General features: G+C 37.8%; 4 protein-coding genes across 6 annotated transcripts; 3 read left to right on the top strand and 1 right to left on the bottom strand.

Annotated features, from left to right (window-relative positions):
- Positions 1–532: 532 nt before the first annotated feature.
- Positions 533–4087, bottom strand: desi1b (desumoylating isopeptidase 1b). The gene is made up of 6 exons (XM_079852296.1): positions 3704–4087; positions 3492–3513; positions 3236–3305; positions 2595–2704; positions 1713–1835; positions 533–1620 (listed from the first exon to the last, which is right to left on the bottom strand). The coding sequence occupies exons 1-6, from the start codon at positions 3789–3791 to the stop codon at positions 1530–1532; spliced, it is 504 nt and encodes a 167-aa protein (XP_079708422.1). The 5' UTR covers positions 3792–4087; the 3' UTR covers positions 533–1529.
- Positions 4088–4809: 722 nt separating this feature from the next.
- Positions 4810–10584, top strand: xrcc6 (X-ray repair complementing defective repair in Chinese hamster cells 6). Of its 2 annotated transcripts, none has more exons than XM_079852207.1 (12): positions 4810–5054; positions 5179–5291; positions 5403–5544; positions 5618–5869; positions 5954–6140; positions 7331–7517; positions 7667–7835; positions 7961–8122; positions 8431–8560; positions 8655–8755; positions 8842–8958; positions 9965–10584. In XM_079852207.1, exons 1-12 carry the CDS (start codon positions 4985–4987, stop codon positions 10162–10164), a joined length of 1830 nt encoding a protein of 609 aa, XP_079708333.1. In that variant the 5' UTR covers positions 4810–4984; the 3' UTR covers positions 10165–10584. The 2 variants fall into 2 exon arrangements, with proteins under 2 accessions (XP_079708333.1, XP_079708332.1); XM_079852206.1 differs by having other exon boundaries at positions 7667–7839; positions 7965–8122; positions 9965–10391.
- A 688-nt stretch (positions 10585–11272) lies between these two features.
- josd1 (Josephin domain containing 1) lies at positions 11273–15709 on the top strand. Its single transcript, XM_079850506.1, has 5 exons — positions 11273–11419; positions 11845–12514; positions 12608–12736; positions 13934–14128; positions 14219–15709. The coding sequence occupies exons 2-5, from the start codon at positions 12231–12233 to the stop codon at positions 14316–14318; spliced, it is 708 nt and encodes a 235-aa protein (XP_079706632.1). The 5' UTR covers positions 11273–11419; positions 11845–12230; the 3' UTR covers positions 14319–15709.
- A 98-nt stretch (positions 15710–15807) lies between these two features.
- Positions 15808–23350, top strand: cbx7b (chromobox homolog 7b). 2 transcript variants are annotated; one of them, XM_079850504.1, is made up of 6 exons: positions 15808–18169; positions 18842–18885; positions 19083–19148; positions 19238–19304; positions 19398–19704; positions 23146–23350. In XM_079850504.1, the coding sequence occupies exons 1-6, from the start codon at positions 18002–18004 to the stop codon at positions 23343–23345; spliced, it is 852 nt and encodes a 283-aa protein (XP_079706630.1). In that variant the 5' UTR covers positions 15808–18001; the 3' UTR covers positions 23346–23350. The 2 variants fall into 2 exon arrangements, with proteins under 2 accessions (XP_079706630.1, XP_079706631.1); XM_079850505.1 differs by lacking the exon at positions 15808–18169 and adding an exon at positions 18179–18398.
- The last annotated feature ends 954 nt before the right edge of the window (positions 23351–24304 follow it).

The following is a 24304-nucleotide window of genomic DNA, read 5'->3' as shown; positions in this document are numbered from 1 at the left end:
CTGAAACATTGTTGCTTAAAGCTAGCCAAATAGATTTAAAATTCTTAAATGACCATGGTAACATTTACACCTGAAAACTTAAACGGTCACGATATAATTGTGATTTTTGTTCATGTTCTTGTTTTCAGGTCTTTTATTCTGAAGTTTAGTCATGGTCACGTTTCCTGGTTTGTTCTCATGTGATCCAGTCATGTGATTCTCTGCTCTGTTTGCTATTGGTTCATTGTTTGATTATTCACACGAGTTTCTTGTTTCTCATTCGTCCTCGTGTATAAATAGCCCTAATGTTCCTAATGTCTCGTCTAGCCTTGTCAAGTCTTTATCTTGTATCTGTTCACTTTTGGTTTTAATAAACTGTGCATGGGTTCACTTCAACTCGCCCCCAGTGGACTATTCATTACAATAGCATTTATCAGAATATACAATACTGAAGTCATGCAACCTGACAATTAAAAACAGAACCACCACTTCTTTATACTTTCATATTGTCTTTATGTTTTTCAAACAGGGACACAATGATATTAAACTCATAAATACATAAATGAGGTTTATTTGAGGCAGAAAGTAATAGAGCTCTAAATAGTATTTACAGAACAACAGTAACACAGATACGTCAGACAGTACAACCTGAACTAAATGAAATCATACTGCAGAAATTTTTACTATGAATAATGAATGTTTATCATATATAAAATATCAAGTTAGAAATGAATCTAAAATTGTTTTTGTTTTTTTAGATTAAAATGCTTATCCATTGGATCCATTGCTGGTCAAACCAGCACATTTTAAAAACACTCATTAGATTTGTGACACTTATTGTGCTTCCTATAACATTGATCACCTTAAACCATCTTGAGTGTATATATTCAAGGCATTCTAGGATTGATATAAAGGTTAACTGTTCAGAATAAAGGTACGGTTTAGATAAGTTACAAAACAAAGTATCAATAATCAGCAAAGTACAAAGGAAGTGACTGATTAAACGTATGGAGGGACTGACTGGAAATGAGTACTGCACATTATGACCTCTATTAACAGTAAAGGAGAATTAATTATCTATACATTCAACCTCAATCAAAATAGCATATTTTTTAAGAATCAGTGACCTTATTCTCATCCTTTATTGCTCTCAAAGCATCTGAAGTTGCAGATCGTGTTGAGGTAGGACAGAGACACCTGCAGACCGATGAGGGGAATCCTGCTAGAATTTGCTTTGGCACATTAAATCTATTTATATATTATAATAAAATATATTTTTAGGTTTGGTTTTGTCGCCAGCGGAGCTGTAAATGCTGTACAACTATACAGACTAATAGGTGCAACTGTATGCATCACAGATCACTGAAGGAAACGTTAAAAAGTTCAATAGACTGAAAAGTTGTCACTTTATGAAAAGGCACTGAGCAGAAAAACTGGAAGACCTGCTGTTATATAAGAGCTATTTTTGTTTACACGATTCTCTTATCTGGAAAGGCACTGTGTGACTCTTTATGACTGTTGTAATAATACATTCTTAGATGAAGCCAGATCTACCTCTGGCCATATCCATTCATGCCATTGTTCCCCAATGGAGTGATAGTGACGGAATCTAGAAAAGGACGGAGCGCTTGTCCAAAAGGTCTATGGAGAAGAAATCATGCAATTCAATCCAGTTATTACAAATACTAGTGTCAATGACATATTTGATTGCAAAGTTGTAAGGGCAAACTTACGTAGCGAGCACCTCAGACGGGAGGTCAGTGATGTATGAGGGAATCTTTGATCCTGTTAAAAACTGTGCAACCTCAGAACTGAAAGTGTTGCAGTTGTGTTCAAAAAGGTGGTATTTTTCAGGGCTGTGGAAAGAAAAGGAGGAAGTACAGATTTGGGTGTGTAAAGGGTGTCATTTCTGTACCACTAGTACAAACAGAATAGCAAAAAAATGTTGGTTTCTCAAACACGTCTGCCATATTTTCTCTCAATATTAAACTAGAAAAATATTCTGATAAAAAAAAAAGACAATTTCAACAATACTTGCAGTTTCCTGTAGGGGTGTAACGATACCCTCATGTCACAATTCGATACATTTCACGATACGATATTACGATACCAAGACATATGATAAAAGGTTAACAAAAATGTACTGTTGACTAAAATGCTAAATTTGATATTACATTGTGGGTTTAAATGAATAAGCTTGGACTTGGTGCTGGTAACCCAATGCACAGGACAATAATGACACTAGAATAAAAAATATTCATGATTCTGAAGCTGAAAATACAGAATTATTTTAGACGAATATGCTTGCACTCTGTCACTGACTAGATATATTTAAAATAATGTAGGCCACTTTTTACTGGTAACATAAGACATTTGGCATTCCACAAATATTCCCCCATTGCATTATTATACATTATATTCAACATTACATATAGTAATTTAATGTAGTGCTGACACTAAAACTCTGAAAACTTGAATTTTTTCTCTCAGTAAATTTTTTTTGGGGTGAACTATCCACGATACATATTTTTACAGCTTTGTATTGGATATATTGTGACACGATATATTGTTACACCCCTAGTTTCCTGTTAAATGCAAAAATATAGGCGACTGACCTGTAAGTAGACTCCCTGAGAGAAGACAGATATTCCAGAAAGAGGTCCCGGGGAACTTCGGTGTCTCCAAGGTTCACTGTGGAATCGGGCACGCCTAGAACAGTACCACCCTGAAACATGAGAGTATTTCTTGATTATGATGGGTTACAAACATTAGACCCTATTATGTTTTTAATGTCTCCTAATATATAACGTAGCCTTCAACTTGCAGATTTCTTAAAGTTGACATGAAACTGAATTTGTGATAGTCTTTTCTTCCCTTTTGTGTGAAGTCAACAAGATTTCTCAAACAAGAAAAAAAGGCAGGACTTTATTTTGTCCATTAGAAATTGATTTGATTGTTGGATCATTGCAGTTTGATATTACTAAGTGCTGTGATCTCATGTGAGTGACAGGTTGTCCCGCCCTCAAGCTGACAGAAACATGTCATCAGAGAAAATGAAGAGATGACTTTGCAACTTGCAAGAGGGAGGGGAAGTTTTGATAAAAGATTATGAGAGGGCACATGAATAAAAAAAATAATAATAATGACCACAGACAAATCATTTATAATATTCCATAAAATTGTCCATTTTGATTTCATGGCGACTTTAAGACATAAACTGTAGTCTAATGCATACAGATCCAATGATCATTCTTACCGGATAGCAGCTTGTGATGCCCCCTCCTCCATAGAAAAACTCTTCCCCATAAGCCACTATTGATGTGTGCCTTCATTAAGTTACCAAAGAACAATACATTCAAATAAAGACTGTTTATTTATTTATAAAATTAGAAGAAGAAAAAAAAATCAAAACCCAAGTATTTTCACTAGTGGTCTCAGACCTTTGGACCCCAATGTATATCTAAATCTGCTGTCTGATAATAAGTAGCAAAGTTTGCAAAAAAAATACTCACCATATTCCTTCAACTTGCTTTCCTGTCAGTTTAGATATAGAAGAATTGTTGTCAGTATTTCTTGACATATTTTAAATAAGGTATATTTGCTTTACCATGTATAAAATATATGAAAAATATTTGTCATAAACAAAAACAATTTCTCAACACAAAAACATGAAGCTCTATTCTAGAAGCATCACCAACATCCTCCGGCCATCTGAAGAACTCACCTAACATCATGGGACTCAGCTGACGGGCCAGTCCTTTTGACAGGTCATAAATGTACAAATTTACGTTGTAAGAACTTCCATCAGCCATCGCGACGACTTCAGACAAACGTGTGTTTACAAACAAAAACCCAATGCTACTGCTAGCAAACAGAAACGTAGTTTTTCTCACTCTGACTTAACTCGAAAAACAAGACTTCACTGTTTTTCTGGCTCAAATTTCCATCATCGCATTAAACATTCATACAAGGAACGCGTTCGTGTTGAGTTTAAATTATTTCAAGAAAATATTGAACAGGTCCGACGCAGGAAGGATTCAAAGGCAGCTCCGTCACAGAGTGACTCAAGATATTTTAATACCGGTTGTGACAAATGTGCTTATTCATTGGGGACCCGGCCAATGGCAGCAGAGATACATTAACTTACCAAACATCTGTAATAACCTCCAGAACGCTAGATGGCAAACTAAAACACGCACGACTGCTCAACCTCACCACTGAATCAACTAACACTAGTAGTCAGTTTCGCGAATCGGTTCGTTTGAACAGTTGTTTTCATTAAACCGGTTCAAAATGCCGATACAACGATTTTATACATCATAAAGTGACATCTCGTCGTGATATTAACATGCTCTAAAACGTTTCAGTAAAACCATATATGGCACATATTGCTGTTTATAGCCAATTTTCGATTACGTTTTATTAGGGTTGTTATTCTAAATCAGCTCCAGTTCCGTTCGAAAGGGAAGTCTGCTTCGTGAACAAATTGTTCAGACCCCTATCATGGTTCAGACCATTTTTTGAGATCCGACTCAATACATTCATAGAAAAGATCCGGGTGAAAAGAACGATTCGTTCACGGCCAGAAAATGTATCACCTCCTTATTTAAAAAATTTTTTTTAAAAAAAAATATTTTTTTAAGATCCTTGCTTCAGAGTACCATTACAAATGGTAAACACGTATATAAACACTGTAAACAGTATTTATTAAACTGCTAAAGCGGTTCTCAGAGACGTTTGTTTACTTCCTCTTGCTTGGATTAACCAATCACTTCGCTCTTGTCTTGTCATTGGTTCTTGCTATTCAATAGTCGTCTCTGATACGCTAGTGGACCTGTCACTCAAATTGTGGCGCACTGGATGCATGCGCGGGCGCAAATGGATACAAAGTTCACTTGCTCAAAAGATAAAAGTGCCTGATTCAAGTTTAAGAAAAACTGCTTTGTTTTTCCCCAACTGTATTTGAAAGCAACCCTGACGCGGTTCTTAGATAAAGCAAAGAGTAATGGCGGACTGGAAAGAGTACTATCAAAACGAAGACGATGATGTTGAGCAGGACGAAGAAGATTCTGGAGGTTAGCAAAGCTAACTGCATTTATTGAATCTATATAAGTTGCTCGTTTTGTCCTCCATTAAACTTGCATGTATGAAATTAGGATGTGATTACACTTAAATCCTTTATAACTTTTTGATTAATAGGCGATTACAAAGTTAGTGGCCGTGACAGCCTGGTGTTTTTGATCGATGCGTCTAAAGAGATGTTCATCAAGGGTGAGGATGGAGAGCCATCAAATTTTGACATGACTATGCAGGTGAGTCTAACTGTAACTTTGTTTTTTCATTATTATCTTTTATTTGCTTTACATTTGCCTGTGTTTAACTTCTGTGCATTTCTAATAGACGTTATTCTCCCTTGTATCTAGTGTGTGCGCAGTGTGTACACTAGTAAGATCATAAGCAGTGACAAAGATCTGGTCGCTTTGGTGTTCTATGGGACTGAGCAGAGCAAGAACCCCAGAAACTCCTTCAAGCATGTCTACGTTTACCACGACTTGGATTCTCCTGGTGGGTTACTCACTCTTTTTGCTTTTCAGATTGCGTATATGATGGTGATTCTATCTCACGATTCCCTTCTCAGGAGCTCAGCGTGTACAAGATATTGATAAACTGCTGGGTGAGAAAGGAGCTCAGTTTGCTGGAAAGATCATAGGCAGTGGGGAAACTTCCCTCGGAGAGGCTCTATGGTGCTGCTCCAACCTTTACAGTGACATCAAGTTACGCCTGTCGCACAAGCGCCTCATGATCTTCACTTGCAGAGATGACCCTCACGGAGGAGACGGTGCTAAAGACAGACAGGCTCGTACAAAAGCTGCTGATCTTAAAGAGACAGGTAGGCCGAATAGAGGGGGAAAATGACACGGTTTCAGTGGCAAATGATGGACAATGTATAGCCTGTGTTCTGTTTGTTCCTCAGGTGTGGTCATAGACTTGATGCACCTCACAAAACCTGGAGGGTTCGATGTTTCCCTGTTCTTCTGTGATATTGTAAGCCCTCCAGAGGATGAAAGCGAGCTTGGCGTCCAGACGGAGCCCTCCAGGAAACTCGAGGACTTGCAGAAGAGGGTCAGAGCTAAAGAGTTGAAGAAAAGAGCTCAAAGCAGGTAAATGCACTGCACCATGTCCATCCATTCTCCAAACTACTTGTTTTATGAAGGGTCGCAGGTAGGGGTGGGCGATATGACCAAAATCTAGTAATTTTATTTCACGAAAACAATATAGATCACACAACATAGTTATTTTTGCTTTAAATAAGATTTTTATGATATCAACAATTTTGATGGCATTAAAATTTCATAATTATTATCATCATTTTCAATATCATTAAAAAACTAATACTAGCCTTAAAAAAACTCTCAAGCTTACTGAAGACAAGTAAACAAAGAAAGAGCAAAGAAAAAAAAAACTACAATAGAACAAAGACACAAATTAAATAGACCTACCTGAAAAACTTCAAGCACAAAAAATAATACTACATAAGATGTATAAAATAATCACATGAATAAAATAAACAATACATAGGTAGTCTTTACTGTGAAAATTAAATACTTTTATTCTTATTAAAGTTACAAAAATGATTCAGTCAAGAGCAGTGAGAGATTTTCTCTCTTCTTTTTTTTGATTAGCATTAATAATGTTTCAAACTTCAAATTTCAAATAATAAGCTTTCGTGACTGTGTAGCACAGTAACGTCACGTGAACGTAACTGCCATAGAGGTGATAGTCCAAAATCTCTACCGGTTGACAAATTTCTAGCAGTAAATTGCATGATCTACAGGTATATCGCCCACCCCTAGTCGTGGGGATGCTAGAGCTTTTGCATGCCAATGCAGGGGAAAAATGTGTATAGCAGCTTTTGCATATTTTTCTGTATTGTTAGTGTTTGTGAAAGGATTTTAATGCAATTTGCTTCGGGCATGTCAAAGATCAATCTATATTTGGCATGAAATGGAAATTGCAATTCGAATTGCAAATTGTTCTCTACTGTGACATATATCTAAATAAAAAGGCTTTTCAAACAAGAAAAAAAATGTATGGTGGGATTTGATTTTGTACATTGAGAATTGATTGGATCGTTGGAATCGTTGTCATTTGCTAATTGGCGTGATGATTAAATGATTAAAAATAATTTACTGATAAATCATTTATCATAAACACTGTATTATTCCAGAAAAAAACATTGATGGATGTGTTTCATGAATGTATTTCATGGTGGAAAAAAAATGCTACATTGTTTCTTGGACAAAATGGCTCCAGAGTGCATATCTTTGATTTACACTTATTTGTTTTCAAGGTTAACATTCTCGCTCGGAGAAGGTGTCAATCTGGCAGTCGGTGTATATGTGTTGGCCAGGACTGCCACCAAACCTCCTGCCGTCAGACTTTACAGAGATAACAACGAACCTGTGCGCACTAAAACCCGCTACTTTCACACCCATAATGGGGGCATACTTTTGCCAAATGATATGAAGAGGGCACAGGTACAACACTAGAAGTCACTTCGAATCAAAATCAGTACTAGAACAAATCTACACTATAATTTAGGTTTTATTTGCTGTAAGTGACCCTTTACTTAAAAGTTACTATATTTTCTAATCATACTATATTTACTAACTACTTAACTATGCAGGTTTATGGGAAGAAACAGATTGTGATGGAAAAGGATGAGGTGGATGAGATTAAGAAGTTTGATGATCCAGGTTTGGTGCTGATGGGGTTTAAGCCCATGGACCGCCTCAAACTGCACCATCATTTACGACCCGCACTCTTCATTTACCCTGAGGAAGAGCAGATATCAGGCAGGTCTTCATTTGTTGATGCCTAAGCATCTCTTTCAGTTCAACCCATATATTTTCTTAACAGTTTATTTTCATATTTTGGAAAGTTGATGTGCCGTTCCTTATTTTTCTTTTGTTTATTATAGGAAGCTCCTGTATGTTTACAGCTCTGCTTTTGAAGTGCAGCGAAAAAAATGTATTTGCATTGTGCAGATACATCCCTCGTCGTAACACGCCGCCTCGGTTCGTAGCACTAGTTCCCCAGAGAGAAGAACTGGATCAGAGTCAAACCCAGGCAACACCTCCAGGTACTGTAACTGCAGTCAAGACTTGTCAGATATGTTCATTTACACCTGGGATGGGCAGCTTCGGTCCTGGAGGGCCACTCCCCTGCAGAGTTTAGCTGCAACCCTGATAAAAACATACCTGTCTGTAACTTTCTAGTAATCCTGAAGACATCGATTAGCTTGTTCAGGTGTGTTTGTTTAGGGTTGGAGCTAATCTCTGCAGGACATTGGCCCTCCAGGATCGAAGTTGCCCATCCCTGATTTACACTGAACTGTTACATTCAACTGTATGGCTAATTGATATCAAATTGTGGGATCCTATATTTTAGGCTTCCATGTGATATTACTTCCCTTTGCTGATGACATACGCACTTTGGATGTTCACGAGGGTCCCACAGCCTCTGATGAGCAGGTGGATAAGATGAAAGAGATTGTGCATAAGCTCCGCTTTAAATACAGGTGTGTGGTTTTCTACCAGTCGTACGCGCTGTAAGTGCATTTTTCAATCATGGATTTTTAGTTGATTTCTACTGCAAGTATTCTGTATTTACAGGAGTGATGCATTTGAAAACCCAGTGCTGCAACAGCACTACAGGAATCTGGAGGCTTTGGCTCTTGATATGCTTGCACCTGAGCCCATTGAGGATCTGACAAGTATTTCTTGTGTTTTGATTGTTTTAAATGGATCACTTTTATCTTTTTTATCCTACTATGTTCTCATACTTTTTATGCTCCCTCAGTGCCCAAGGTAAAAATGATAGATGATCGTCTTGGTCCGCTGGTTCAAGAGTTTAAAGATTTAGTCTATCCTTCTGATTATAACCCAGAGGGAAAGCCTGCAGCTAAACGCAAACCTGGTGAGATTTCATATGGTTTTATGTTTATTTAAAGCATGATTGTGGGATGTATTTATTTAATTTTTTTCATAATTATATGGATTTATGTATTTTTCAACCTAAACGTATGACCCACGTGAATTGCGTAAATCCCATTTAAAAAATGCTGTTTTCAAATACATTTATTTCTTGCATAATATAGTTGCACCGACAGCACTGCACAAGCTAGCGGTGCCATTGAGCAGCTGTGTGCGGATTCAGAACATATTTGTAGTCTCAGCCAGGGTCAACAATTAACAAATCGGTCGCTCGCGAGTAAATGAAATGGTGATTCTCCCCAGCCGACCGATAACTGGCCACTGAAACGCGGCACTGTGTCCATTTAAGCGCGAGCAGCTCAGAGTAGCTCATTTCACAGCAAACTCTACACAAACTTTATCTCTGGTCACTCAGTAAATGCGTTTTAAATTGCAACACATGCTAACTCTCTTTCCAAATTCATATTAAAAATCATTTGTTGTCAATAAAATGTAAAAGTTTAAGTTTAAAGTTCTATAGTTTAACGTTTGAAAGGAAAGGAAGCAAGACAGCCATAAATATTAGTAAAATATATAAATAGTCTGTAAAAGAAAAAAATATGAAATACTTGTTTTTGATTTTATAGTATTATTGCAATAATAATATATTTCTTTATTGGTTTCATTTAAATATAAAATATAAAAATAATAATTATTGTTATTATATAGTCATAATAAATGGGAGAAAATAAGTTTTCCTTTTTTTGTCCTTCTGATAACATGCCTAATGAATAATAACACTATGAAATACTGCAGGTGCAAAGACAGAGCAGCATAGTTCATTATGCATTGGAAATGAGTGTATTACTTCTGTATACTAACTTCCTGAGACTGGCAGTATCCAAAATATTTTTTACTACATTTTTCGTTTTACTACTGTTGCCACTACTTTCAGAAACTTTGAAGGATGACACTGACAGAATCTTGAATTGTCTCATCCTTTCGCACAGCTGAATCTGGTGGTGGTGCTGAAAAGAAGCCAAAAATTGAGATGTCTGAGGAAGAGCTGAAAAACCATGTGGCAAAATGCACCTTGGGCAAACTGACAGTTCCTGTGCTAAAAGATGCATGCAAGCAGTTTGGAATACGTACAACAGGAACCAAGAAACAGGAGCTTATAGATGCCCTGACCATGCACCTCTCTAAATAAGCGAATGTTCTTAAGGCCTTGCCCATAATTGGGGGGAAAAAACGTGACACCTTGATTACATACTTGTTCATAAAATAAATACAGAAAGATTTGTATGTCTGCACATTTTTAGTCACGGTCATTTTGACTCAGTCTTGCCTATCTAGGGCATGTAACAATTTCGTTCAGCATTGTGACTGTTGTCATAACATGCAATAAAAGCTTGAATTTTGTAGTTTTGACAGCATATTTCACTTTGTTTGCCATCTTTATTAAGCCAGTATTGGCATGATTTAATACATTACACTAAATGAAGAAATTTAATTAAACACCTCAAAATACACTTTGGTTCAACTTTTGAATTAGTATGAAAACTTTTATTATTATTGTTCATTGATATTAAGGAGGTTGGTACTGTAGAATACAGAATTGATGCCTGATAAATTGAGCTCCTGTCCTTAATGCAGTTTTACAAATCCACTCTCTCAAATGTATGTTTATTGATTCAGCTTATTTAATTATTATTTCAGTAACTAGTTTGTTTAATTCTCTCTCAGCTCTGTTAAACTTATTTTAAAATAAATTCCACAGATTTTCCTTCAAAATCAATGTGGAGAAAAATACAGATTCCATCTCCAGATTAGGCATACTATACAGTGTATATGTAAATATGGTACTTATTATTTTATTATGCCATTAATAAACCATTTAGTAGTTTGTGGGTTTCCAGAACATCTGGAATGAAGTCATCTGGCCTTGTCATTTGTTTTCTCATTAGCACGAAATGAAAACAAACAGAAGGGTGACTACTCATTTGCCACAGATGTTTGAAATCACAGCAGATCTTTAAATGTTGATGTCTGGATTTGCTAAACCAATACGGCACAGACCTAGAGGGCTGTTTATACAGTCCAGAACAGACTCCACAAACAATCCTAAAATTATTTATATTAGGAATAAAAAAAGGAACATTAATGTCTCCAGAAAAGGTTTAGGGAGTCTTGTTAATTTCCTAACGTGGGTCATGTGGACGACCGATACGTGTTTGACCATAGACTGAAAAGAGCCAGTTTGACAGTCCCATGGGATGCAACCTGCTCGTGACGCAAGCCAGCGGAAAGCCAATGACGTTTTGCGCATGCTCACGTTGAGCCAGAGAGCTGCAAGGAAAAAGTACAAGAGACAAAGGAATAAACAACTCACGGTGTGGACGCTAAAACACCAAGTTTGAGGAATGAAAGCAACCTAGACTGTGTCATATCGTTTGCAGACAGAGGTATGTGCTGGGAATGATCACACTGACACTTTGAAAGATGTCGTTTAACCGTTGCTATCACGAGTAGCACGTAGCCAGAGTGTCAAATTGGTCTGAACGTAGTAGTTGAGAAGCTCAAAGAGGAAAAGGGCATGTCTTAAAATATTTTGTTAAACTTGCGTACGAAGTGCTGAATATCGTTTCTGTCCGTTAATAAGTCATATACACCCATCCTGTCAGCTGGCAGGAAGTTTTGTACAGCCATTCCCAATGCAGTCATCCTGGGCATAACCTCACATTAGCCTTAGAGGTGTCAAAGGGGTTCCTGTTTAGACCTGCCACTCGGTTAAACGCTAATTAATGCTCAGTACTGAAGCATATGCTGTTTTGTTTTATATCTGATTTATAATCGGTCTCTTGTGTTTCCTTCTTACTCTAAAACCAAGGTTATCACTGCAGTTCTCACAGTGGTCTTCTATGGCAGTTGCCAGGATCCTGCACTGCTGACCCATTTAGTCCTGGTCAGCTGTACCAGTCAAGCTGTCTTTTCCACCCCTGTGTCAGCCAAAATGGAAAGAACTTCTCTGCCCTAGTGGTTACTATGGTGCTCAGCAAGTCTTTGTGCAATAACAACATGAAGAACACAGAAAGAGGACACAACCGAGTCTGCTTTTGAGAAGATTTCCACTTGTGCTTTTCTTATTTTCACTGATTCACTGCGAGGGGCACTGGCTCACCTTTCATCCCAGTAGCAAACTCCCCTCCCCTTGCCACTCATCCCAAGCAGCTGAGAGGTTGCTGTGGAGATGATAGTGGTGACATAGCAGCAGGAATGGGGAGTACTCCATGTTCTGGTAAGGGGAGGGGGGTCGGGGGTTTTCAAGAGCTGGGTTGTATGCCATGGAAGGTCAGCAAGCAGAAAGGAGAAGCCGTTGGTGGACGTGGGTCTGAGCTAGAGGATAGACCGAATGCTGGAACGCCCCCCGTCTCGTCACAACCTCCCGCCATTTATCACGAAAAGCAGCATCGAGAGCTGTGCGCTCTGCATGCCCTAAACAATGTCTTCCAGGACGGAGCAGCATTCAGCCGTGATGCACTTCAGGATATCTACCAGAGGTCAGTGCTAAGATGTATTGTTATATTTGAAGTTATCTAATTTTGGGATTTTTCTTTTTTTGTGCACACTTCTGCTTCCTCTTTCTTTTTCAGGCTCTCGCCTAGCACTTTGGTCACACCCCACAAGAAAAACATGCTGGGTAATGGGAACTATGATGTGAATGTCATCATGGCTGCATTGCAGACTCGGGGGTTTGAGGCTGTTTGGTGGGACAAGAGAAGGTATTTTATTATACGGTTGTAGTTTTAAACATTTCAAGAATCTAGTTTGAATCACATGTGCCAAGAAATGTGCTCTTTGAATTCCTGTTAGTTTTGAAAGCATTTCAAATAATTTCAGAAAAGTTGCACCACATGATATTATTTGCCTGCCCTGAAGTAACCTTCTAAAATTTGATATTTTAAGACACTTATTGACCTTTACACAAAGTCATGAGTATCTATCAGGTTCCTCTCCTGATATCATTTCCTTCTTGTGCAACACATGACATGATTCAAAAAAATCTTCATACAAAAAAGCAGTGAAGGACTTCTGTTAAAGAAACATTTTTTTTAAGGCAAAATCTTCTCAAGAATTTCTTTTACTTTGACTTTTGACTTTTTTTTCCATTATGTTACCAAGAATGTTGTACAACTATTTTTATGAAATATAATATATATATATATATATATATATATATATAAAAATATAAAATTCTGTCATAATTTACTCACCCTGATAATGTTCCAAACCTGTTTCTTTTTTTTAAATGGAAGTAATCAAACAGTTTTGGTTCCTATTGACTTGTATTGTAATTTTATGTCCATACAATAGAAGTCAATAGGAATCAGATATCTTCCAAGTATGTTCTTTCATGATCTACTGAAGAAAGAGAGTCAGACAAGTTTGGTAAGTGTGAGTAAATAGTGACAGAATCTTAATTTTTGGGTGAACTGTCCCTTTAATTCTATGCCCCAGAAGGTCTATCATAGAAGAGGGTCATTTGTATGTACAGTATGAATTGCATTTTTAATCTATTTTTGTTTAATAAATAAATATGTGGGCCATTAAAGGGATATTCACCCAAAAATAAAAAATACTTTCATCATTTATTCACCCTCAAGTTGTTTCAAACCTTTATGCATTTATTTCTCCTGCTGAACACAAAAGAAGGATGTCGGTAACCAAACAGTTGATGGGCTTCCATAGTATGGAAAAAAAAACTATGGAAGTCAATGGAGCCTATCAACTGTTCGGTTAACCGTTTTCTTCGAAATATCTTATTTTGTGTTCAGCAGAAGATAGAAATTCATGCAGGTCTGGAACAGCATACGGGTGAGTAAGTGTTGACAGAATTTTCATTTTTGGCTGAACTTTGCCTTTAATGTGATTTTTGTTTTGTTTTGTTTTTTATGTCCTATGTATTTGTTGTCCCACAGGGACGTTGGCAGCATTGCACTGCCGAACGTCACTGGTTTCATCTTGAATGTGCCATCCAATCTGCGCTGGGGGCCGTTGCGACTGCCCCTCAAACGGCAGCACTGGATTGGAGTTCGAGAAGTGGGAGGAGTTTACTATAACTTGGACTCCAAACTGCGCAGTCCTCATGCTATCGGAACAGCTGATGAATTGAGGTAGGTGTGAAATGCTAAAAGAGAAAGTAGCGGCCTGTTTTAACGCGAAGGTCTGTTTTATCTCTAGCTGTCATTCTGATCATTTCGCAGGAAGTTCTTGCGTCACCAGCTTCGAGGGAAGAACTGTGAACTCCTATTGGTCGTGCCAGAGGAGGTGGAAGTCCACCAGACGTGGAGATCTGATAACTGATGAATGTTTTGGATTGCTTTTTTTTTTATTTTATTTTTTTATGTTTTGTTTTGTTTTTGGAGGTATCTCAAGTTCACGCTCAGGAGGGAAATATGAGGTTCAATCAGGGACCCATTTAAAGAGCAGCAAATGGAGTTGCACTCAACCAGTCATGAAAGCACACTGCTCAGACTTTGTTTACACACACACACACACACACACACACACCACTGAACTCTTGCCATTGAGACTGGAGCAGCAAAGAACACAAACAGGGATATTACAAGACAACTAAACACTACGCAGAGAATTTTGTTTGGTATTTGGGATTCTGATGCATTTTTTATATGTTGATTATTTCTTTTACTTTGTACTGTTTTCTGACTTGAAAGTGAGAGGTTATGGAATTCTTAGTGATGTGTTCTCCTTGTGCATCACCTGTCATCCTCACTTCTTCTCTCTTTCCATGTGATTTCCCGTGCATCCATGTGATCGTTTGAACTGTCCGTCACACATTGCAGGTCACCGTAAAAAGGTATTTGTTCAACTGGATTTTTTGAACACGGGGTGCATATGTACTTATTTAGTGCATGTACTTGAAGATTTAGAGAAGGAACACCCGTAGCCCCTGCTTAACCGTTCCCTACATATTTAATGGCATTGTGACAGATGAGATGTTTCCTGTGTATCACAGTTACAGCATGGCACCACAGTAATTGGATGTTTTGTGTTAATTTCCTATAACATAAATTACCAAAACGGTCACTTGTTAATCTCTTACCTTAAATGGTTGCTCTCGACACTCTTTCTTGTTAAACGGTTAAGGTTAGACTTGTTGAATCCTAGACTACATGTAGGAAAACAGTACAGGTGAGTGTTGGTAGTTAAAAAAAAAAAAAAGTCAACTGCCAAAAATGAAAGTTGTATGTACTTTTACATAGAAAATGCTAATAGTTAGAAAGGCTGAGGTCTCTAAAATCTTTCAAGTTAATTCATCTTTGATTGATATTGGATTAACATGGCCTTAAACTGTTTACAGAGGGAGCAGATTACACAAAGGGAAGTTTAATACATCTCAGGTTATCTTCAGATCCAACTCTATTCAGTTTCACCTATTAAAAGCCAACACATTGTGTAAAACACTTCAAAAAGATTATAGACACTCAAATCAGATAGTACAACTTAAAAGGAACATTCCACATGTCCATACACAGGGTGCTTTGTAATACTGTAGAGACGAATAGATTCTTTTGCCATGACAATCTAAGTCCCCACGTCCCTTTTTCAGGGAGATGGGGACAACATGTGCTCATGCCATTGTTTTCCATTCAAATAAAATGCTTATGATGGCACTTTATGTATGATGTAAAATGTGCTGTGACATCATTAAAAATGTATTTGTATGTATACAATGTAGTGCTGCTTTATTGCTTTATTGCTTTATCTTGTTCACATCATCTACACTACTGTTAAAAACTTTTTGGTCTTATATTTTTTTTCTTTTGAAAGAAAGGAGCACTATTAAATTGATCAATAGTAACAGTTAAGACAATTTAGAATTTAAAGTTTTCTGTTTCGAATAAATGCTGTTCATTTGAACTTTCTGTTCAACCATGAATCCTGACAAAATACAGGGGTTGGACAATGATACTGAAACACCTGGTTTTAGACCACAAAAAATGTATTAGTATGTTACAGGACCTCCTTTTGCAGCCAACACAACATCAATTCATCTTGGAAATGGCAAGATGATAGAAATGATACCAGTCATTCTGTGTGTATTTGTGCATTATAGTGCTGATACTTGGCCCCACCTTCAGGGTACAATGTTTGAACCATTGGGCGCACATGGTCCTCCAGAATGGTTTGGTAGTACTTGGCAGTGACTTCAAGCACAGTAGGGAATGCCATGATATTGCAGCCCAAACCATCAGTGATCCAGCCCCACACTCTACCCTGGGCAGCAACAGTCCGGGTGTTAAGTCTCTTTGGGGCTTCTACACGCTGTAACTCCCACGTATGTGGGATAGACAGTGAAGGTGGACTCGTCAGAGAACAATATATGTTTTACATTGTCTACTGCCCAAGATTTCCTCTGCTGGCACCACTGAAATCATCGTTTGGCATTGGCACGAGTGACCAAAGGTTTGGCTATAACAGCCTGGCCATGACTCCTGACAAACAGTTTTGGTGGAAACAGGAGTCGAGGTGCACATTTAGATCTTGAATGAGTTGGGCAACTGTGGTTTTATGTTTTCTGGATACAATCTGGGTTAGTACCCAGACATCCCTTTTAGACAGCTTCCTCTTGCGTCGACAGTTACTCCTGTGGGATGTGGTCCGTCCTTTGTGGTGGTATGCCGACATTACCCTGGATATCATAGCTCTCAATACACCACAATGACTTGCTGTCCTGGTCACAGATGAGCCAGCGAGACACACACCAACAATTTGTCCTATTTTGAACTCTGATATGTCTCCCATTATGTTGTGTGGATTACAGGATTTTATGTACAGCTGTGCTATTGCTCTACTGATTTTACATTCCATCAATAAGAGCAGAGTGGGAAGGTTGAATTAGTAAAGACTAGCCAGTGGCCACCAGGCAGCACATAATATTCAGTGTCCAACCCCTCTATATCATGGTTTCCACAAAAACATTTAGCAGCACAACTGTTTTCAACATTGATAATGATGAGAAATGTTTCTTGAACACCAAATCGACATATTGGTAACACTTTATTTTAAGGTGTCATTGTTACAATGTAATTATACTTTTAAGTACTGAGTAATATTAAGCAACTACATGTACTTACTAAAGGGTTAGGGTAGGATTAGGATTTGATTGAGGGTCAGTTGCATGTAATTATGCATCATTTACTGTTATTACTATGGTAAGTACATGTAGCATAGGATACTGTAAAATAAAGTGTTACCCTTTATTTTAATGTGTCCTTGTTAGACCTTACATTATGTATTTACAATAGTAATAATTACATGTAACTAACCCTAAACTAAACACTAATCCTTAACCTATAGTAAGTACATGTAGTTAATTAATATTACCTAGTACTAGTACTTAAATGTATAATTACACTGCAACTGGGACACGTTAAAAGTAAAGTGTAACCGCCATATTAGAATTATTTCTGAAGGATCATGTGACACTGAGGACCGGAAAATTCAGCGTTGCCATCACACACACAGGAATAAATGACTTTTTTGAAATATATTAAAATAGTGATTTTAAATTATAATAATATTTCACAATATTATTTCTGATCAAATAAATGCAAATAGCATAAAAAAACATTGTTTTTCAGAAACAGAGGAGGTATACATCTTTGGATAGGAGAGATTAGATTTCAGTTGCCCATGGATAACATTGTAATGCTTTTGTAATACACATTGATGTCTTTCTTTTCTCTATTTCATAATCTGAATCTGAAAAGCATTATAAATCACATAAATCCTGAGAGAAACAAAACTAATGTACCTGGTGGTTTATTGTCCAACCAACAGTGGCGCAAGTCAATCCGCTGTGTGGCGCACGGGGGCGCGCTGCGCGCTGCAGATGTGTCGCAGATTTAAAAAGTCACTGTACTCTTCTAGTACAAGGAAATGGAGCAGTGCAAAGAATAAAATACTGAATTGTAAACAAGGCAGCGGAAGAGAGGGAACGTGTGCAGCCATTATAACTGTGCATGGGATTTGCACATCACATTTATTTTAACGTCAAGAAGGAAAAATACAAAGATACATTGACAGCTACTTCATTATTTTTTAGAGGAATAACTTTACCAATGGAACTGTCGGCAATCGGCGAGCAAGTGTTCGCTGTGGAATCAATCATAAAGAAAAGACTTAGAAAGGTAAGTGACATGCGCGTGTAGCTGTGCGTTTGTTGACAGTTAAATCCGTGCCCGCTGCACACATACAACATGTTAAAGGGGCGAGGACTCACACACGTCTCCTTACAACAACGTGGAAGTGTGTGTGTGGTCTAATAACTTCGATGATGACGCATGTCGCACAGCACGCTTTTGGAATTGGGTGGTTATCCTATTCGTAGGCATGGAGACTACGCAGTTATATTTTCCGGTGGGATCTAATAACTAATGTTTATTGTAAAGTTTGGCCATTTTGATACAGAATATGAGATTTGTTTGATCTTAAAACAGCATGTGAGGTTATTGGTGCGAGCAGACGTAGCTCTCAATTACTTCAACTAATATTAAAATATGCATTGAGCTTAAAATGACGCGCGTTAAATAACCGTTACTTTTATCCTCATAATGTAAAATGTCAGGACTGTATTAAAATAAAAAGGAGGAGCTGTTAGTTTATGGGTTGTCCCTTCATAATTCTTTATGACGCAAGCGTATAATTACGTAATCGCACACGTTCGAGACAAAAAAAAAACAAAACTATCATTAGAAATGTGTAAAGAAACATTTTATTAATGTTAACTGATGATATCACCAGATAATTTAATATAATGAAAATATGAATTAAGAATTGATTTATATTTATTTATGTTTAAGGGTCAAGTGGAGTATTTATTGAAGTGGAAGGGCTGGCCTCCAAAGTAAGTATTTTATTATTATATTATTATTATTATTATTATTATTATTATTAATAGAATAAGCTTTATTTCTAAATGTCTTAAATTATCCTTTTGTGTTCTTTTAATTTAGTTTTTACAATTATTTATCTAGCAGCTGTGGTATTTACTTACGTCAATGTGAATATGTGACCTTTTTTAATGTTTTTATAATTTCAAAGGTACAGCACATGGGAGCCAGAGGAGCACATCCTAGACCCTCGACTGGTTTTAGCATATGAGGAAAAGTGAGCAATTATAAAAATGAAAAATCCTTGTTTATTCTTTGACCACTAGTTTCTGAATTCATCACACTGCATTTTCTGATTGCACACAGAGAACAGAAAGACAGATCAGTGGGGTGGCGTAAAAGAGGGCCAAAACCGAAAAGACTCCTCGTGCAGGTAAATGACCCCTAAAACATCTTTATTTCTGTGACTGTTTCCCTGCTTAACTGTCATTAAAGGCATGTCTATGCACATATTGCTCTCTTAAAGAGGAACATTTACGCAATGGATCTACGCAGCACACACAAAGATACAGAGAAATCTTCAGCGCATCTGCCGCTCTCGTTGACCCGGTCGCTTGACCCAAGGTTCCAGCCCTCAGGGACTTGTATATATCAACGATTAGCCCACCACAAGAAAAAGAAGAAAACATCCAGAGAGACTTCTGAGGAAGAATGGGATAGAAGGGATGAAGAAGAAGATGATGATGATGATGATGATGAGGGGGTTATGGAAGAGGAAGAGGAGGAGGACACAAGACCAGAAGGAACTAAAACTGGCAGTAATACTTTAAACAGTAAGTATGCTAGCTGGCCAAAGGACAGACATAGGCAAGACTGCAGTGTTTTTTGTCAGCCTTATAGAAACAACTGTCCTAACATTTGTTCAGAACAGCAAGTAAACAGTTCTTTTTGAACAGATCCATAATCTAGTAAGCAGGGGCATCATGCAATTATATATATTTTTAAATGACTTAAAATTTTGTTGAAGGGCACCAGTGGCAGTCTTGGCTCAATTGTTGCTGTAGGCAAAGTAATAACATATATATATATACATATGTCGTTGACGTTGTGTTTTGCGCCATTGCTTTGGCAAAGTATGACAAACGAACAAAAAACTAAAGCAACATATGACTTGATGCCCTTGTCAAATCGTAAAAGCTGGCGGTTTAATTAATTAATATAGGATTTTGCGCTGCGTGTTTCTAAGCGAAGCGCACACTTTGGTCACACTGTGCTTTAGCTTATCAGAACGGCTCAGTACACTGTGAATGTAGAATTAGGAACTCCATCTCTGCATGCACTGAGTTTGACTCGTATTTTGGAACAGTGGGCACTACTTGCGCATTATTTCATCAGATTTGTAACATTTGACACATTTGTTTTCATTGAAACTGCTGGTTTTCGCCAAATAACTGGGTTTAACTCTTGCAAGTGAAATAAAAGTATTGTAATGTTCCTATTGTAAAGTAAAATAATACAATTTACATTTATTTTAAAATTTACAGTACAGTTATATTGCAACAATAGTAATATACACTCACCTAAAGGATTATTAGGAACACCATACTAATACTGTGTTTGACCCCCTTTCGCCTTCAGAACTCCCTTAATTCTACGTGGCATTGATTCAACAAGGTGCTGAAAGCATTCTTTATAAATAGCCGCTTTTCCACCGAAATTACCCGGAACAATTTGTCCCAGGAACTTTTTTCCCAGGAACCTTTTTTGCCCCAGACCGGTTGCTTTCTGCGTTTACACCGCGGTCTAAAGTACCGGGAAGGTAAACTGCGCGCAACTGCTCCTCCCAGTCTGCGACGGACAGTAATCAGTTTTGAGCGCCACATTTATAAGTATGGAGGAGATTCAAACTGTGCTGCAGTTATTGGTTTACTAACGAGGTAGGCTAATTAACATAACAAAATAGACGAGCACTGATACTAAAGCGTGTTCAGAAAGCTCGTATGCGTATAAAATTAGACAAGGTACGTTGTGAGATGACTGGGACGAACGCGCAAAAATTTCCTTTTGCGCAAATACTCTTAAAAAAAGCCTGAACCCCGTCTATCAATCATAAATAGTGACAGTCTTGTAAATAGTTGTTTGTTACCAACCTCAATGCGCTATTTCAATCCTGTTATAGTAAATTTGTAACATGGTTTGCCTTGCAATAGATGACAATGTGTAAACATAATGACTTAATATTAAAAGCTGTGGCAGAAAAGAGACGAGCACTGATAAAGCGTGTTCAGAGCTCGTAATGCTAACGTTAGATATAAAATTGTATGTTATCAGCTATTGCGGACATTGGCCGTGAGATGGCTGTGACGAACGCGCAGAAAGTTTCCTCTTCCACAAATACCCAAATAATAAAGCCTGAAACTCGTCGCCAGTCCCCCAGTTTTTTTTATTAAATTCCATATTTGCAGACAGACAACTTTACTGCATGAAGCCACTTTTTAAAAGGGAGGTTAAAAATAAAGAAAATGCTGCGTGGAGTCATCCAACCAAAATGCGGCGTGAACACAACCAATCAGCTTGTGCAGCGCACAAGTCCCACCCCTGAAAGTTCCTGAACTTTGAAAAAGTACTACCTCGTGAGCAGGGACTATCGGAGGGGCAAATATTTACCCGGAACTTCATTTAGACCCTGGTTCCTGCGGTGTAAACACATCGAGTACCAGCCCAAAGTTCCTAGTTCCTGGGGAAAGTTCCTGCGGTGGAAACGCGGCTAATGTTGGCCCATATTGATAGGATAGCATCTTGCAGTTGATGGAGATTTGTGGGATGCACATCCAGGGCACGAAGCTCCCGTTCCACCACATCCCAAAGATGCTCTATTGGGTTGAGATCTGGTGACTGTGGGGGCCATTTTAGTACAGTGAACTCATTGTCATGTTCAAGAAACCAATTTGAAATGATTCGAGCTTTGTGACATGGTGCATTATCCTGCTGGAAGTAGCCATCAGAGGATGGGTACATGGTGGTCATAAAGGGATGGACATGGTCAGAAACAATGCTCAGGTAGGCCGTGGCATTTAAACGATGCCCAATTGGCACTAAGGGGTCTAAAGTTTGCCAAGAAAACATCCCCCACACCATTACACCACCACCACCAGCCTGCACAGTGGTAACAAGGCATGATGGATCCATGTTCTCATTATGTTTACGCCAAATTCTGACTCTACCATCTGAATGTCTCAACAGAAATCGAGACTCATCAGACCAGGCAACATTTTTCCAGTCTTCAACTGTTCAATTTTGGTGAGCTCGTGCAAATTGTAGCGTCGTTTTCCTATTTGTAGTGGAGATGAGTGGTACCCGGTGGGGTCTTCTGCTGTTGTAGCCCATCCTCCTCAAGGTTGTGCGTGTTGTGGCTTCACAAATGCTTTGCTGGATACCTCGGTTGTAACGAGTGGTTATTTCAGTCAAAGTTGCTCTTCTATCAGCTTGAATCAGTCGGCCCATTCTCCTCTGACCTCTAGCATCAACAAGGCATTTTCGCCCACAGGACTGCCGCATACTGGATGTTTTTCCCTTTTCACACCATTCTTTGTAAACCCTAGAAATGGTTGTGCTTGAAAATCCCAGTAACTGAGCAGATTGTGAAATACTCAGATCGGGCCGTCTGGCACCAACAACCATGCCACGCTCAAAATTGCTTAAATCACCTTTCTTTCCCATTCTGACATTCAGTTTGGAGTTCAGGAGATTGTCTTGACCAGGACCACACCCCTAAATGCTTTGAAGCAACTGCCATGTGATTGGTTGATTAGATAATTGCATTAATGAGAAATTGAACAGGTGTTCCTAATAATCCTTTAGGTGAGTGTATTACTGTCATAGGATACTGCTTCTACCACTAATAATAATATAAAAGTATATTCATCATCATTATTATTATTATTATTTTTATATTTATTATTAATAATAGTCAATGCAAAGACTGAAAAATGAAGTGTGGAATGTTGGACACTTCATGCACTCAACTGTCGCAGCTTTCCTTACATAGCAGAGGGAAGAGGCAATCAGACTCTGATGCTGGATGACAAAATTACCTTTTAAAATTCATATTCTGGTAGCTAAACAGCCACACAGGGGTTTAAAAGATCAACTTAAATGTTTAAAAGATTCTAAAACAGTATCTCTTACAATGCTAGATTGTTCTCAATCATGATTCTTTAACATTTATATCACATGAAGGTGTAAATATGTACAAATTCTATTCTGTGTTTCAGAGCATGTCAGGAGGGGAGCCTGGAATCCAACCACTGAATCAGAGGCAATGACAATATCTCCTTTATCTGAGGACTGGAGTCCAGTTATGGGCCCAGAGGAGGTAACTGTGACAGATATCACCATCAACTCACTCACTGTGACTTTTAGAGAGGCTCTGGTAGCAAGGGGGTTCTTCAGGAGCTGGGAGCTGGAGATCTGACATTACAGAGACTGAGGATGGTGTGAGCCATCAGAGGGGGAAAGGGAATCGGTACATCCATTTTTTAAATGTTTTTTTTTTTTTTTTTTGCTTTGATTATGCGCTTGCACAACTTCCACCACTGTTTCAGACTACATTTATTTGCACTATTAGTTCTAATTAAGTTAAAACATTTCAGGATTGTGATTGCAATCAATCACAGTGACAATGATTAAATGAATTACAATCCTGATAGTATTATGAGATTTTGAAGTTGTACTGGCCATGAAACAAATCAAGCTAGTTTCTCTGATACTGATTTTGCCATGTTTTGTAGTTTACAGATTCAACTTGCCGAGATGAGCTTAATTTAGTCTGGTCTTGTACTTACATAAAATGATAATGCTGGTATAGAGTAATTTGCACAACGAAATATTCTGAAAAGCCAATCTATCACAAATATGTCCATACATATACACATTAGATATATGTGATATACTTGGTAAACGCATATATATCATTCTAATCTTGACCTTAAATTGCACACCTCGTATGCAGTAAATAATTACTGAATTAGTAATTAGAATTAGTGGTCTCCCAATACTTAAAATGTGTAAAATACAACTTCTGAAAAGCATTTCAACACTGTGTGCCATCTTTGAGACTTAATAAACAATATTGTGGTGTGAAAAAGTTTTATTTGTCATTGCACAATATTCTACTTTTAGTGTGCGTGTATGAAATAAAGTTGCATTTTTTTCCCAACACTATTGCTTGCTAATATCTCATCTATCTCAGTGTTTGTGCAATTTTTGACATGTTCCTTGGTCCTCTTGTGTATATTCTTGCCAAGTATGAATCTTTGGTGTTATTTTAGTCTAAGATGATAACTGAGACCTGAAGACATTTTTCTATATTGAGGTGAATGTATATTTAGCCTCTATGAATGTCCATCTCTGGAAGCTCAACTGTTTAATATC

Source organism: Squalius cephalus (assembly GCF_949319135.1).
Source record: "Squalius cephalus genome assembly, chromosome: 19".
NCBI classification, from domain to species: domain Eukaryota; kingdom Metazoa; phylum Chordata; class Actinopteri; order Cypriniformes; family Leuciscidae; genus Squalius; species Squalius cephalus.
Note: the sequence above shows the minus strand (reverse complement) of the source record. Positions and strands in the feature narration are given on the sequence as shown.